Source organism: Dreissena polymorpha, chromosome 14, assembly GCF_020536995.1.
Source record: "Dreissena polymorpha isolate Duluth1 chromosome 14, UMN_Dpol_1.0, whole genome shotgun sequence".
In the NCBI taxonomy this organism is placed as follows: Eukaryota; Metazoa; Mollusca; class Bivalvia; order Myida; family Dreissenidae; genus Dreissena; species Dreissena polymorpha.
The window spans coordinates 2,591,712-2,607,990 of record NC_068368.1 but is presented as its reverse complement, the minus strand read 5'-3'; the positions used below and the strand labels follow the sequence as shown (position 1 = coordinate 2,607,990).

At 38.2% G+C, this 16,279-nt stretch overlaps 1 protein-coding gene across 16 annotated transcripts in view; it reads left to right on the top strand.

Moving 5' to 3' along the window:
• The window catches only part of LOC127857749 (cell division cycle protein 27 homolog), a 32,698-nt gene that overhangs the window by 11,731 nt on the left and 4,688 nt on the right, over positions 1-16,279 (top strand). For all 16 annotated transcript variants that reach the window (XR_008038615.1, XR_008038603.1, XR_008038614.1 and 13 more), the window contains exons 10-18: positions 1,073-1,274; positions 3,906-4,078; positions 6,671-6,823; positions 7,546-7,626; positions 8,879-9,006; positions 9,726-9,843; positions 13,063-13,191; positions 13,899-13,973; positions 15,742-15,898. Coding sequence is in view for 1 of the 16 variants with exons in the window: in XM_052394406.1 (XP_052250366.1) it covers positions 1,073-1,274; positions 3,906-4,078; positions 6,671-6,823; positions 7,546-7,626; positions 8,879-9,006; positions 9,726-9,843; positions 13,063-13,191; positions 13,899-13,973; positions 15,742-15,898 (1,216 nt within the window). In the remaining 15 variants the exon portion in view is untranslated. The remainder of the gene's footprint in view (positions 1-1,072; positions 1,275-3,905; positions 4,079-6,670; positions 6,824-7,545; positions 7,627-8,878; positions 9,007-9,725; positions 9,844-13,062; positions 13,192-13,898; positions 13,974-15,741; positions 15,899-16,279) is intronic.

The following is a 16,279-nucleotide window of genomic DNA, read 5'->3' as shown; positions in this document are numbered from 1 at the left end:
TAGAATGCTATCTGCTTGAACAAGATCTGAACAAATTCACCTGGTGCGCTAAAACAGTTTTACCTGATAATAAGTGATATGCCCCATCTTTTCCTGCTTGATATAAGGCCTTCTTTGACATGTCAAATAAATTCCACACAGTGTTGGTTCATCTGATATCCTGAAGCCTGTTGCATGTAACTTTTTTAAAAGGTTTAGACTGTCAGCTAATTGTCCCAGGTGTCTCAATAGTCATGAACCCTTTATCACTTAGATGCATATTTTCATGCATTTGAAGTCCCTTAGAAAGTTATATTTAATTTAAGACCTTTCTTACTAGATTGAAGTTTTTAAGGCTTCATCTCCATTCCTAAGATACTGATGAGCAGCAAACAGCATAAACTGGAACAGACTGCGAGTTAGATGTAGGCTGTTCTGGTTTTATGCTGTTTGCACATAGCCATTTCCACTTACCTCCTGAGTGGGAAAGGGTTAAAGGCAAGGATCACAATGGCTTAGTCTTGCCTCATAGTGTAGACATTATGTTTTATGGTGCTTTTATGACAGAATGTTAATCTTGACAACATCAAGGCAGAGTTATAATCTTGATCATCTGTGTCTAAAAACAAGGTTACCATGACAAATCTTGTTTTTTTTTGTGAACTCTCAAGAGGCCTCATTCATGTTTAACCTATATGAAACTAGGTCAGAATTTTTATCTTGACACTGGCAAGTCCTAGTTCAAGTCTGGGTCATGTGGGTCAAACAATCGAACACCAAGTCTAGTTTTCCTTTTACAACATGAAATCACATGAGCACCTCAGAGCCATGATGGGCATGTTCAAATCTTGGTCATGTGAGGTCAAAAACTAGGTCACCAAGTCTTAGTTGTCTGGGATAATTGGTGTACCCTTGAAATGAGATGAGCGCTTTAGGGTAATTTTTGCCATCATGTTAATTCAATAGACTTAATGGGTTGGGAATTAAATTAGCCCCTATCTCTCAATAAAAAGTGTAAATCAGTCATACAAAATCATGAAGAAAACTTGTGAACACTACAAACAGTGTTTTATATGTGAATCAATTTTTCTAGGAGAACAACAAGCAGCAAGGAAAGACTCGCTTCTCCAGTCCCAAGGCAGCGGGACGAAAGACCAAGTCACGCCTGAGCAAATCCAAGTCAGATCTGAGTGACTTGCACAAAGGGGAGCTAATACTGGACAGCAAGCCCATCACCATATTGGAGCCGCAGCAACCTCAGATACAGCTGGCACAGATGCAACAGCAGTCTCTTGGTAAAACTCACAGCTCATGGTCTTCTTTTGATGCCCCCAGTAGGGTGGCATATAGCAGTTGAAATGTCCGTCAGTCCGTCTGTCTGTCAGTCTGTGCGTCCGTCAGAAAACTTTTAACATTGGCCATAACCTTTGCAATATTGAAGATAGCAACTTTATATTTGGCATAGACTTGTATCTCATGGAGCTGCACATATTGAGTGGTGAAAGGTAAAGGTCATCTTTCAAGGCAAAAAAAAAAAATTAAAGCGGGGCAGTAGGGGGCATTGTGTTTCTGACAAACACATCTCTTGTTCATATATGACCCTCATTCTGTGAAAATGGGGCTTAATGCATGTGTGTAAAGTATTGTCCAAGATTAGCTTGTGCAGATACTGTTCATTTTTGGGGATTTATATACACATATAAAGGCCAGTTTTTCCTAACATGGCTCATATGGTCGGAAGCATGTGCTTAAAAATGCCTTAAAAATGGTCCGTGCTCTGTAAAAAGGGGGTTTATTGGATGTGCGTACAGTGTCCTCCCAGATAAGCATGTGCAGTTTGCACAGGATAATCAGGGACAAACCTTTTTGCTTTTATGATGTTTCCCGTTTAAAGAGAGTCTCTTCTTAGCAAAAATCCAGTTTAAGCGAAAAGTGTCGTCCCTGATTAGCCTGTGCAGACTGCACATGCTAATCTGGGAGGACACTTTACGCACATGCATTAAACCCCCTTTTTACAGAGCACAGTCCATATATATGTACTACTTGTCTCATATTAAGCCCTGAAAAATGCACTCTCTCAGTCGAAGGAGTGTTGAATAAATCAAGTTGGCATTGTTGACACGTCATGGGGTCAATGAATATTTGCACCCTGTTACATGTATAAGGAATTTGTAATCAATTAAAAGCTGAAATTTTAATCGATCAAATTTGGTGCAAGGCTACATTGCTGGTCAAATGTCAAGGTCACATGTCTTGTATCATGAGACAGAGTTATCTTTTGCACAATATGAGTCACGCTGTGTGAAAGTGGGGTTTAAAGCATGTGCATAAAGTGTCGTCCCAGATTAGCCTGTGCTAATCAAGGGCGACATTTTCCGCTTTTATGATATTTTCTGTTAAAGAAAGTCTCTTCTTAGCAAAAATCCAATTTAGGTGTAAAGTGTAGTCCCTGATTAGCCTGTGCAGACTGCACAGGCTAATCTGGGACGACACTTTACGCACATGCGTTATGCCCAGTTTTCTCAGAACGCGACTCATATTTACACAACTTTTAGTCCTATGATCATATCTATTTCTATGCTCGTTACTTGAGTGAACATACATATGCCTACTCATTTTGAGGTCAACAGGTTAAATATCAAATTGATTCCACTGAATATCTAGAGAATTCCTAAGATCATTTAATTTCTATTCAAGTTATCTTCGCGAATAATGACCCCTTATAATTTTCAAACCAAGAAACCAGAGGTTAAGGTCACAAGGCAACTTTGCTGCAAGTAGGGGTCAGACATGTTTTACAAACCTTTCCTGTTTCAGGTAGAACTCTCAACAGTTTCCAACCCATAAAAATCAATGCCCACTCTTTAATGAACTAATATTTACTATAATTGTCACATTGAATCAGGAGTTTAGGTATGATATTGAACACATTTTATTAACTCGGCTGTTTTCGGAGAAAACCCGAGGTATTGTATTAGTCTCCTCATTGTCCGCCGTCCGGGTGTTGTGCTTAAACCTTGACATTGGCTCTAAAATTAAAGTGCTTCCACCTACAACTTTGAAACTTCATATGTACATGCACCTTGATGAGTTCTACACGCCACACCCATTTTTGGGTCACTAGGTCAAAGGTCAAGGTCACTGTGACCTCTAATATAAAACTTTAACTTTGCCTCTAACATCATAGTGCTTCCACCTACAACTTTCAAACTTCATATGTACATGCATCTTGATGACTTCTACACGCCACACCCATTTTTGGGTCACTAGGTCAAAGGTCAAGGTCACTGTGACGTCTAATATAAAACTTAAACTTTGCCTCTAACATCACAGTGCTTCCACCTACAACTTTGAAACTTCATATATACATGCATCTTGATGACTTCTACACGCCACACCCATTTTTGGGTCACTAGGTCAAAGGTCAAGGTCACTGTGACGTCTAATATAAAACTTAAACTTTGCCTCTAACATCACAGTGCTTCCACCTACAACTTTGAAACTTCATATATACATGCATCTTGATGACTTTTACACGCCACACCTATTTTTGGGTCACTAGGTCAAAGGTCAAGGTCACTGTGACCTCTAATATAAAACTTAAACTTTGCCTCTAACATCACAGTGCTTCCACCTACAACTTTGAAACTTCATATGTAGATGCACCTTCATGAGTTCTACACGCCACACCCATTTTGGGTCACTAGGTCAAAGGTCACTGAGACCTCTTAAAAAAAAAAGACCAGCTTTTGCAGCCAAGTGTGGCACCCTGTTATGCGTTGCTCTTGTTGGTTACAAATCTGTCACCAAAAAATTAATATTAGCTATTTGTTGTCTTTACCATTTAATAAAAAAAACAAAAAAAAACTTTTTTATGTTTTTACTTATATTTGCTATTATTGTCACAACCTGTCTCACTGCTCCAGCTGGCATCCTGAGCCTGTTACAGTCCCTAGGCCAGGCCTACCTGTCCCTGTCTCAGTACGAGTGTCGTCGAGCCATCGACCAGTTCCATGAGCTGCCCCCACATCAGCTGAACACAGGCTGGGTCCTGTCACAGATTGGACGGGCCCTGTTTGAGCTGCAGGAGTACCATGAGGTGTGTGAGGGGCCTTTTGGTTTAACCTTAGAAACGAATTTTGATGCATTTGTGGTCCCTTAAAAAGTTAAATTTAATTAAAGACCTCTTTTTACAAGATTCACGTTAAAAGGCATCATTTCCAGCCGTCAGATACTGATAAGCAGTAAACAGCATAAAACCTGAACAGACTGAGAGTTACTTGCAGACTTTTCAGGCTTTATGCCATTTTCACTTTGCTTCTGAGTGGAAAGGGTTAAGTGGTATAAGGGCTTACTAAGCAATTGGACAATGGTTGCAATCTGGCCAGTTTGGCTGAAGAAATTTCCACTAGGCTACACTTTTGGATATGTGCAAACAGCATAAAACCAGAACAGCCTGCAAGTAACTCACAGTCTGTTCAGGTTTTATGCTATTTGCTGCTCATCAGTATCTAAGGGTTGGAAATAGCTCCTTTAAAAGTTTAATTTTGGAAGAAAGGTCTTTATTAAATTTAACTTTTATAAGGGGTAAAGGGTTAATGGAAATGTGTAATACATACAGCATTCAACAATTTATGCCATATTTCTTTTCTTTAAGTCCCTTAACAATTACCGTAATAACTCTTATGTTTTCGGACACTTTAAAATAATTAAATTTTTTCGTGTCCGAAAACTTAGATACGAAAAATACTCACAAAATACAGGTGTCCGAAAACTTAGAGTCGAAAATTGAAGTGTCCGAAAATAGCGTCAATTGTATCAACCACTACTGATAATAGCACGCACTTGTAAAATACCATGCCGTATAGTATAAATTACAGTTATATATGTGTGCACTGCATTTCAAATAATTTTAAACGCTTAATTTATTTGACAGAAAGTTACTACAAGGTTGTGCTTTGACCAACAAGTTCAAAGATGAGCATTTGATGTACTGATACTCGCTAGTACGAACCTGTAATTAACGCAATAAATAAGCAAACTATGAATTCTTTGTTTTTTCATTTCCGATATTTCTTGTCTAACACCTTCCATTGTTCGTAAAACTTGCAATAGGGTGCACCAAACTTTGAAACGTTTAGTATTTGTCACAGTTATTTTACTGAGAATGGGTAGTACCATTGCGGTAGATAATTGAGCTGCTAATCGGCCCTACCCCTGGTGATTGTCATAACGCTTATGCTATCGGGCGAAACCATTGTTTAATACCGGTTTACAAGGTTATTTACCCTTTAACGCAAATGTAATGGTCCGTTGCCCTCAGGCATGCACCTGCAATGTTTTATGATGTTAATCCGGTTGTAAAACCCCGTGATCGAAGTGTCATTAGATAACGAAAACAGGACCGACATTTGGTAAAATAGCGCTGTAAATACTGTCCGAAAACTTAGAGACATTAATTATGGACGAAAACTCGTGTGTCCGAAAATTAAGAGTCACGAAAAATAAACATTTTTGCTAAAAACAGGGGTGTCCGAAAACTTTGAGTGTCCGAAAACATAGAGTAATTACGGTAAGTCAGAATGATTGATATTTCACAACAACTGCAGTTAAAGTCCTGTTTGAAATACTGGCACATAACATGAAATTCTTGATTGTATTATCTGGTTATGCCTTGAAAAACAAATTTATTAATAAAACAAATGCATGCATAATTACTTTTGCAATATAATTTGCAAAGAGGTTGCAAAAAGCATTTTAAAAAACTGGCAATATGGGATTATCAGCATACCTGTGGAAGGGTCTATAACCTCTTGTAACCACTTGAGCCAAGCTTTGGGCAGAAGGGACTTAACTCTTCCAGTGCTGGAACCGAATTTTGAAGACCTTTGCAAACAGTTTGGATCCAGATGAGACGCCACAGAACGTGGCGTCTCATCAGGATCCAAACTGTTTGCTATTCTTATAGTATTCTTTGAAAAAAATTGAAGAAAATGCTAATTTTAGAAATTCAGCAGACGACATTTTAGCAGACGACAAATTTCCCAGCATGCAAAGGGACTTAATGCATGTGTGTAAAATGGCAGCCCTGATCAGCCTAAAGGGACTTAATGCATGTGTGTAAAATGTCAACCCTGATCAGCCTAAAGGGACTTAATGCATGTGTGTAAAATGTCAGCCCTAATCAGCCTAAAGGGACTTAATGCATGTGTGTAAAATGTCAACCCTGATCAGCCTAAAGGGACTTAATGCATGTGTGTAAAATGTCAACCCGGATCAGCCTTTGTAGTCTGTACAGGCTTATCAGTGTCAACGTTTTCTTTTGCTAAGAACAGACTTCATTTTAACCCTTTGCATGCTGGGAAATTTGTTGTCTGCAAAAATGTCGTCTGCTTAATTTCTAAAATTAGCATTTTCTTCGATTTTTTTCAAAGAATACTATCAGAATAGCAAACAGTTTGGATCCTGATGAGACGCCACGTTCTGTGGCATCTCATCTGGAACCAAACTGTTTGCAAAGGCCTTCAAAATTGGGTTCCCGCACTGAAAGAGTTAATTGTAAAATATAATTAAAGTAGAAAGTGTAATCCCTGATAAGCCTGTGCAGTCTGCACAGTCTAATATGGTACAACACTAACACACATGCATTAAGCACAGTTTTCCCCAAATAAGGCTCATTTCTCATCCACAGGCTGAGAAGGTGTTCAGGGAGATCTTGCGCAATGAGCCGTACCAGATCGAGGGTATGGAATTCTACAGCACAACACTGTGGCACCTGCAGAAGGAGGTTGAGTTGTCTTCACTGGCGCAGGAGCTCACGGGAATCGATAAAAACTCTCCAGAGGTACGGACAGTTGCTGTGGTGGGAAATGTATTGGTTGACCTTTGAAGTGTGTGACCTTTACTTTCAACATGGTTGGCTGGTTCATTTATTGTCATAAATATAACAATTATGATTCATTTATAGATAAATGTACAAGAAATTAAAGACATCTGAAAACAAATCCAGCAATATGCAAATAAACTTTATATAACACATTCTACAGAAAGTATGTTTACCTGGATAGATTTAGCCATAAGTTTTCAAGAAAATTATTTATTCTGAGTCTTTAGTCTTAAAATGGGTTTCAGATTGTTTGTTCATCATGCGCCCTTGCTATGATGTTTAAAGAGATGATGCCTATATGAAATTCAGCCTCCTTCAGACCATTTAGTCATTGCTTAAAATAGCACCATGTGCTAAACATAACACAAGCCTCCTATAAACATAACACAAGCCTCCTATAAACATAACACAAGCTGCCTATAAACATAACACAAGCCTCCTATAAACATAACACAAGCCTCCTATAAACATAACACAAGCCGCCTATAAACATAACACAAGCCTCCTATAAACATAACACAAGCCTCCTATAAACATAACACAAGCCTCCTAAAAACATAACACAAGCCTCCTATAAACATAACACAAGCCTCCTATAAACATAACACAAGCCTCCTAAATAGCTGTCCGTTCAATAAGTAGATATTAAATGTTGAAACTTTGCTTGGTGAATTTTTCAGGCATGTTGCGCAACAGGAAACTGTTTCAGCCTTCAGAGGGATCATGAGACAGCCATCAAATTCTTTAACAGGGCTATGCAGGTAAAATGATAACAATAAGCTTTTGTTTTCTCTGAATAAGAGAATGTGAATGGACTAAATGGCAAAAATCATCATACGAGTCTCTTCTGGGACAACTGGGCTTATGCATGTGCATAAAGTGTTGTCCCAGATTGGCCCGTGCAGTCGGCAAAGGCTCATCAGGGACAACACTTTCCACGTTTATGGCATTATATATTTCAAGGAGATCTGTTCTTAGAAGAAATCAATTATAAGTGGAAAGAGGTTTCTCTGATTAGCCTGTACAGACTGCACAGGCTAATGAGGGACGACACTTTATGCACATGCATTAAGCCCAGTTTTCACTGCTCCTATAGTTGTGATGTTTAACTCAGAAGTGTCTGGCGCATTGTAATAACACTATGCATCATAAGTTGGCGTCAATTAAGCAATAAATCATAAAGTATACTGAAGCAACTTTGTTTTTAGCTCACCTAAGTACTGAGTTCTCAATGTGAGCTATTGTGTCCAGGGTTGTTCGTTATGTGTCATAAACTCTCAGCTTGTAACCACTCAATAGGTCAAACTTTTGCTCAATCTTTTAAAACAAGGCCGAGATATTTACCTGGAGTCTATTGAGGCCAATTTCAAATCTGGGAAATGTGTTTAAAATAACTAGGTTACCAGATCAAGTAACTAGGTTACCAGATCAAGTAACTAGGTTACCAGATCAAGTAACAAGGTTACTAGATCAAGTAACTAGGTTACCAGATCAAGTAACTAGGTTACCAGATCAAGTAACTAGGTTACCAGATCATGTCTTAGGAAAAGATTGTATTCCCTCTTGAAGCCACTTTTATGACTAAATTGTGATGAAACTTGATCAGACTGTTTATCATGACAGTATTTAACCCTTTCAGTGCTGGAACCAAATTTTGAAGGCCTTTGCAAACAGTTTGAATCCAGATGAGACGCCACAGAATGTGGCGTCTCATCAGGATCCAAACTGTTTGCTATTCTGCTGGTGTTCTTTGAAAAAAATCGAAGAAAATGCTAATTTTAGAATTTCAGCAGAAGACATTTTAGCAGACGACAAATTTTCCAGTTTGAATCTAGGTCATTTGAATCCAAAAACTTAATCACAAGGTCAAATATGCCCCTCTTGGCCTATAACTTGATCACAAGGTCAAATATGCCCCTCTTGGCCTATAACTTGATCACAAGGTCAAATATGCCCCTCTTGGCCTATAACTTGATCACAAGGTCAAATATGCCCCTCTTGGCCTATTTTCAGATCAATCCCTGGTTTGCGTACTCGTACACATTGCTGGGACATGAGTTTGTGTACACAGAGGAGCTTGAGAACGCAATGGCATGCTTCCGCAGTGCGATACGAGTCAGTCCCAGACACTACAATGCTTGGTAAGTCAATAAGAGTCGGTCCCAGTAACTACAATTATGTAAAGTCGCACTCCAACAGTGGGCTTTTGCGCCCTGTGGTAAACAAAACAGTTCTACAGAAAATGGTGCATGCCATTTAGTGAAGATTACCAATAACATTACTGATGTAAAGCAGAAACTTCTTCTCACAACATTTAACATTGACAGTCTTAAAGTCCTCAATTTAGTTTTAAATGCAATAAATGTTGGTCAAGCTTTAAGAATCTTAAATTTTGATATAAATTTCCACATCTTGGTCTGATCTGTACTTTCTGATGGGCAGGGTTTTATTATGCCCCCAGTAGAGTGGCATATAGCATTTGAACTGTCTGTCTGTTCGTCCGAAAACTTTAAAATTGGCCATAACTTTTGCAATATTGAAGATAGCAACTTGATATTTGGCATGCATGTGTATCTCATGCAGCTACACATTTTGAGTGGTGAACGGTCAAGGTCATCCTTCAAGGTCAATGGTCAAAAATCAAATCAAAGTGAAGCAACAAGCTTTAAAGGGAGATTATTTATATTTATCACTTAGCAAGTACAGATCATTTTCACAAGGGAAGTAATTTTTTTTAAGGGATATACATGTAATAACAAACAAAAAAATCAAAAAAAAATCAAAGCATCTCTTTTTTTCCCTTTTTTCCGTTTCTGTACTTGCATCTTGCCATTCACTTTGTTCCATTATTGTGTTTCAGGTACGGTGTAGGTCTAATCTATTTCAAGCAGGAGAAGTTCCGACTGGCTGAGATCCATTACAGGAAGGCTCTGTCTATCAACCCACAGAGCTCTGCCTTGCTCTGCAACATCGGAGTGGTGAGTTGCCTTATTATGTGTTACAGGCAACCCTTTTTAAAAATAAAAGAAAAAGATTTCAAGCCAAAAAAACTATCTACTACTTATAACTGTCGGATAAAAAAATAGTTGCCATTTTACTATGGTGGAATCAAGTACTCAAACAGGGTCACAGAGCAGTATTATAGCTGCTACCTTATTGTAATTTTTTCTGCCCCTTTAATTTGACTGGCGCTTGTCAAACTAATATTCAGGACATTTTTGTGTGGTTTCAAAAATTGTTTGGACTGTTTTATAATTTGTATCAAACGTTCATGTCTGAAGAAAATTTAAGTATTTTTAAGTTTAAATCAAAGAAGAATTTAGGTAGCAACATAGCTTTGGCTGTAAATAAAGTAAATGTTTCTCTTCTCAACTGATATTAAAAATGTGGGCCATATTTCTAACTTTAAATATATTTTAGATTTGAGGGTGGCTTGTTAATATACCAGTGAAGCATCTACTTATGCATGGACATGAAAACACTACTTTTGCATTTTGCTTTTCTTTTTTTTTACCCATACTGGCGCGGCACAATGTTTTAAAGTTATTTTACAAAATTTAGTTTAATAAAAGGCTTCAATGTGCATTTGCTGGCATATTTTTACTTATTGGCTAGGAAAAATAATGAGCATTATTTAAGGTATAAATTGTGCAGGGGTGTCAATTTTCCGATTATTATGGAAATCTGGTTTTTTGCCGACCAGGGCTGATTTTGAAATCAATTAAAATCCAATGAGATTTTTTTTTCGAGGAGGGGGGGGGGGGGGGTATATACATGCAATACATTTTAATATTTCTAAGGTAGTACATTTGTACAGGTCTGAAACTAATGTCCTGTGGGAGGGAACAAAGTAACGCGCTTTTTTAATGCCGTTGATTTATTTATAGCATCAGACTTACACTAACATGCTTAATTTGCCTTTTCCTGATTAAATTGTAAATATGAAAAGTGTTTGTTGACAAGAAATTTGTTTGCAATAAACACAATGATATGAATTTATGACCATGCTATACCTCAAAATTGCCCCCATGCGCAGGTTGATACATTCCCCCTGTGTCATGTATTAACATTAAGGGTCATACAGATACAAAGAAGGCTTATATTTAAGAATAAGGAGGATCAAACTAAAAGATTATCAGTGTTTTTAATAAAACAATCTGTATTTATAAAGACCAAGAATATAATAATCCTTGTGTGTCAAATGCTTATTATACCCCCACAAACGAAGTTTAGGGGGGTATATAGGAGTGAACTTGTCGGTCTGTCGTCTGTCGGTCCGTATTAAGTGTCCGCTCTCTAATTCAAGTAGTTTTCATCCGATCTTCACCAAGCTTGGTCAGAAGTTGTCTCTACATGATGTCTAGGCCAAGTTCGAAACATGGGCCTTGCCGGTTCAAAAACTAGGTCACGGGGTCACTTAGTGCGTTTTAAACATTCAGCATGTTGTCCGCTCTCTAATTCAAGTAGTTTTCATCCGATCTTTACCAAACTTGGTCAGAAGTTGTATCTAGATGATCTTAAGGCCAAGTTCAAACATGGGCCTTGCCAGGTCAAAAACTAGGTCACGGGGTCACTTAGTGCGTTTTAAACATTCAGCATGTTGTCCGCTCTCTAATTCAAGTAGTTTTCATCCGATCTTCACCAAACTTGGTCAAAAGTTGTATCTAGATGATCTTAAGGCCAAGTTCGAACATGGGCTTTACCGGGTCGAAAACTAGGTCACGGGGTCACTTAGTGCATTTTTTAACTTTCAGCATGGTGTCCTCTCTCTTATTCAGGTCAGAAGTTTTATCTAGATGATCTGAAGGCCAAGTTCGAACATGGGCCATGCCAGATCTAAAACTAGGGCACAGGGTCACTTATTACGTTTTACACATTGAGCATGGTGTCAGCTCTCTATTTCAAGTAAATTTAATCCGATCTTCACCACACTTGGTCAGAAGTTGTAATTAGATGATGTGTAAGGCCAAGTACGAACAAGGGCCATGCGGGTCAAAAACTAGGTCACAGGGTCACTTAGTGTGTTTTAAACCTCACCATATTGTCCGCTCTCTAATTCAAGTAGTTTTTATCCAATCTTCACCAAAATTGGTCAGAAGTTGTATCTTGATAATGTCTAGGGCAAGTTTGAATATGGGTCATGCCGGGTCAAAAACAAGGTCACAGGGTCACTTAGTGCGTTTTAATTATTCAGCATGTTGTCCGCTCTCTTATTCAAGTAGTTTTTATCCAATCTTCACCAAACTTGGTCAGAAGTTGTTTCTAGATGATGTCTAGGTCAAGTTTGAATATGGGTCATGCCGATCAAAAAGTACGTCACGGGGTATCTTAGTGCGTTTTAAACCTCACCATGTTGTCCGCTCACTAATTCAAGTAGTTTTCATCCAATCCTCACCTAACTTGGTCACAAGTTTTATCTAAATGATCTCTAGGACAAGATTAAACATGGGCCATTTCGGGCCTAAAACTAGGTCACAGGGTCACTTAGTGTGTTTTTTAACATTCAGCATGGTGTCCACTCTCTTTTTCAAGTAGTTTACATCTGATCTTCACCAAACTTGGTCAGAAGTTTTATGGAGATGATCTTAACGCCAAGTTAGAACATGGGCCTCTCTGGGTCAAAAACTAGGTCAAGGGGTCACTTAGTGCGTTTTAAAAATTGAGCATGGTGTCCGCTGTTTTTTGTGTAGACAACATGCAAAATATTATATGTCAATGCGGCATGTGGGTGTATTCGTCACGTTTGTGACAAAGCTCTAGTTTTGAAAAGGGTGGTGGATTTAGGTCATTATTTTGTTGGATTAGACGCTGCACCCAATATGGATGAAAAACTGCAAGTATAACTGCTGATGTAGAACTTCTTTTCATTTGTGCTAATTGAATTGTTATGTTAAATAGAAATGTTCAGCTTTTACAACAGTATTCCACACAACCCTTCATTATAGAAGTTGTATAACCTTTTTGCCATCAGAAGCAAAGTGAAAATGGCTTTTGCAACCAGCATAAAACCAGGACAGCCTGCAAGTAATTTATTTTTGCTGTTTGCTACTCGTCATTATCTTAGGGTTGGAAATGAAGCCTTTCAAACTTTAATATATTCAGAAAGGACTTGAATTCAATATGATTTTCTAAAGGTGTTATAAGTGGTAAAGGGTTAATGTGCACAATAACAGGTAATGTATCTGCTTGTATTTTAGGTATTGTATGCCCAGCAGAAGTCTGAACAGGCCCTGGCTACACTGGACAGGGCCATAGCACTTGACCCCAAGAACCCTCTCTGCAAGTTCCACAAGGCAACCATTCTCTTTGGCAAACAGAAACATAAAGTAAGTATGCATGGATGGGAGTGTAACACCTTCCATAGTGGGCTCTGGGTCAGTTTTGTGTTCATTGATTCTAGAAACTGTTAGTTACCGTAACTTCGTTGATTTGAGAATCTGTGAGTTACGGTTACTTCATTGATTTGAGAATCTGTAAGTTACGTTTACTTCATTGATTTGAGAATATGTAAGTTACGGTTACTTCATTGATTTGAGAATCTGTAAGTTACGGTTACTTCATTGATTTGAGAATCTGTAAGTTACGGTTACTTCATTGATTTGAGAAACTGTTAGTTACCATAACCTAATTATTATGCCCCCCTTCGAAGAAGAGGGGGTAAATTGTTTTGCACATGTCGGTCGGTCCATCCGTCTGTCCGTCGGTCCGTCCACCAGATGGTTTCTGGATGATAACTCAAGAATGCTTAGGCCTAGGATCATGAAACTTCATAGGTACATTGATCATGACTTGCAGATGACCCCTATTGATTTTCATTTTAAAACAAAATTGAAATTGTTAAGCATTAAGAAGGGTGTTGTTGTTTTGATCACTGTTGAATTAAAACAGAGTTTTACTAATAATTTTAAACTCAGTTTTTAATTGGACATTAATACTTGCATATGGAAAAATATAGATGTGCTACTGATCTATGATGAAACCCATACATTTTACAAAACAATTTTAGCAACATCCATTTACATTTCTATTGCAGGAGGCATTAGAAGAACTCGAGGAATTGAAGAGAATTGTACCAAAAGAATCTCTAATTTACTTCCTTTTAGGAAAGGTAAGTGTCTATGGGAGAAACTTATATATACAGCCTTTGTTAACGGCTATTGTGGTATTTTCATATCTTTTCCTTAAAATGTACAAGAATATTTGCAGAGCTGAATAGTGTCTTCTATTACAATTGTTTGGTGAAGTATTTGTGAGTGCTTACTAGTATGTCACAGTTGTAAACAAAATCAATAAGATAATTATCTTAAAAAACAAATGACTCCACGCTCTGTGAAAAAGGGGTTGAATGCTTGTGCGTAAAGTGTTATCCCAGATTAGCCTGTGCAGTGTGCACAGGCTAATCAGGGATGACAATTTCCGCGTTTATGGTATTTTTCGTTAAAAGATAGTCTCTTCTTAGCAAAAATCCAGTTAAGGCGGAAAGTGTCATCCCAGATTAGCCTCCGCAATCTGGGATGACACTTAACGAACAGGTATTAAATCCACTTTTCACACAGAACGGCCAAAATAAAATATTATGCTAGTGCAGTGGTTTAACAAGGTGTTTCATTTAAGTTTGATGTTTGAAGTCCTTTCTTATCGGAGCCTAAACTGCAATTCTACTTGACTATTGTAATCACCAACATGACAGATATACATATATACATAACAAGTTGAATATTTGATTAAGTATTTACCTTTTAGTCATATTATTATTTGAGTTTTTCTGGGAAAACTTTGGTAAATACATGTGCTGCGAATTGTTGTCACAGATTAGCCTGTGCAGTCTGCACAGGCTAATGAAGTACACCATTTTCCACATAAACTAGATTTTTGCTAAGAAGAAACTATTTAAACAAAGAATACCATTAAAGTGGAAAGTTTCATCCGTGATTAGCCTGTGCAGACTGCGCAGGCATTGAGCATTCCCAGAACATGGCTCATTTAGGTCCAAAATCCTGTTTTTCACATCGCCTTTGTAACAGCCTTTGTTTACCAACACTTACAATTCTACACGCTGTTTTCCATGTCCTAGGTATACAATTGTCCTTTGTTTACTCAGATGGGAAATCATGTGATAGTCAAGATTGGTTTTGCTGGTGCTTTGTACCCTTTATTACCTTGTATTAATTTTTAAAGTCCGCTCACTTTCTAGCCATATCAGCAAGAAGGTTACCAGCATTTATTTTGTATTAATATTCACTCTATATCTCGACTTTACTCACAAAATTTCTTAGCAGGATGACCTAATTACAGCTCCACTAACAAAATTTGCAGCAAGTAAAGTCGAGATATTAAGAGTATTTTAATACAAAATAATTATCACTTTCTTACTGATATGACTTGAAAGTAAGGTTCATTTAAAAGTTGAACAAAAGTAATATAGGCTATAAAAATACCTGTGTTGCATGAACGTCTCCATCTTGACTTTCATGTGAACACCCCCACTGTTACTACTACTTACAGCTCTACACACTGTTTTCAATGTCCCAGGTATAGTAGGCAGGTATACAGCTGTTCACATTATTATCCCCCTCCATCAGCGGAGGGATATTGTTTTGGCGTTGTCTGTCTGTCAGTCTTTCCGTCCGTCCGCAGCCATATCTTGGAAGTGCTTTGACGGATTTCATTGAAACTTGGTATGAGTATATAATTATATGGATACTAGGATGATGCAAGCCAAATGGCATTGTACACCATCTGTTAATAACGGAGTTATGGCCCTTTGTATCTTGAAAAAAATGCTTTTTTGAGTGTCAAATATAACACTTTTGTGTCAAGAAGCATATTGGTGGGGGATATCAATTCAACGAATTTGCTTGTTTTCCATGTCCCAGGTGTACAAGAAGATGGGCAGTACAGACTTGGCTCTCATGAACTTCTCCTGGGCTATGGACCTGGACCCTAAGGGGCTCAACAACCAGATCAAAGAGGCCATTGAGAAACGTATCAACGCTGACGACGATGACTCCCTCGCCAGACTCAGTGAATCAGGTGGGAAATGGGATACAACTGCTTTCAGGCATTTAGATTGGTAGTGCGTCCAAGCGAGTCTGATTTCTTGTTTTATGATATTGTAGAACAAGGGCTGTTTGTAAAATATTCATGCCCTCAATATGGGCTGTCAGTTGTAGTGGCAGACATTGTGTGAATACGTTTTTTGTCACTGTGACCTTGTCCTTTGACCTAGTGACCTGAAAATCAATAGGGTTCATCTGCCAGTCATGATCAACAGTGATCCTAGGCCTTAGCGTTCTTGAGTTATCATCCAGAAACCATCTGGTGGATGGACCGACCGACCGACATGTGCATAACAATATATGCCCTCTCCTTCGAAGGGGGGCATACTAAAAAAGCGTTACAAGCCTGCCTTTA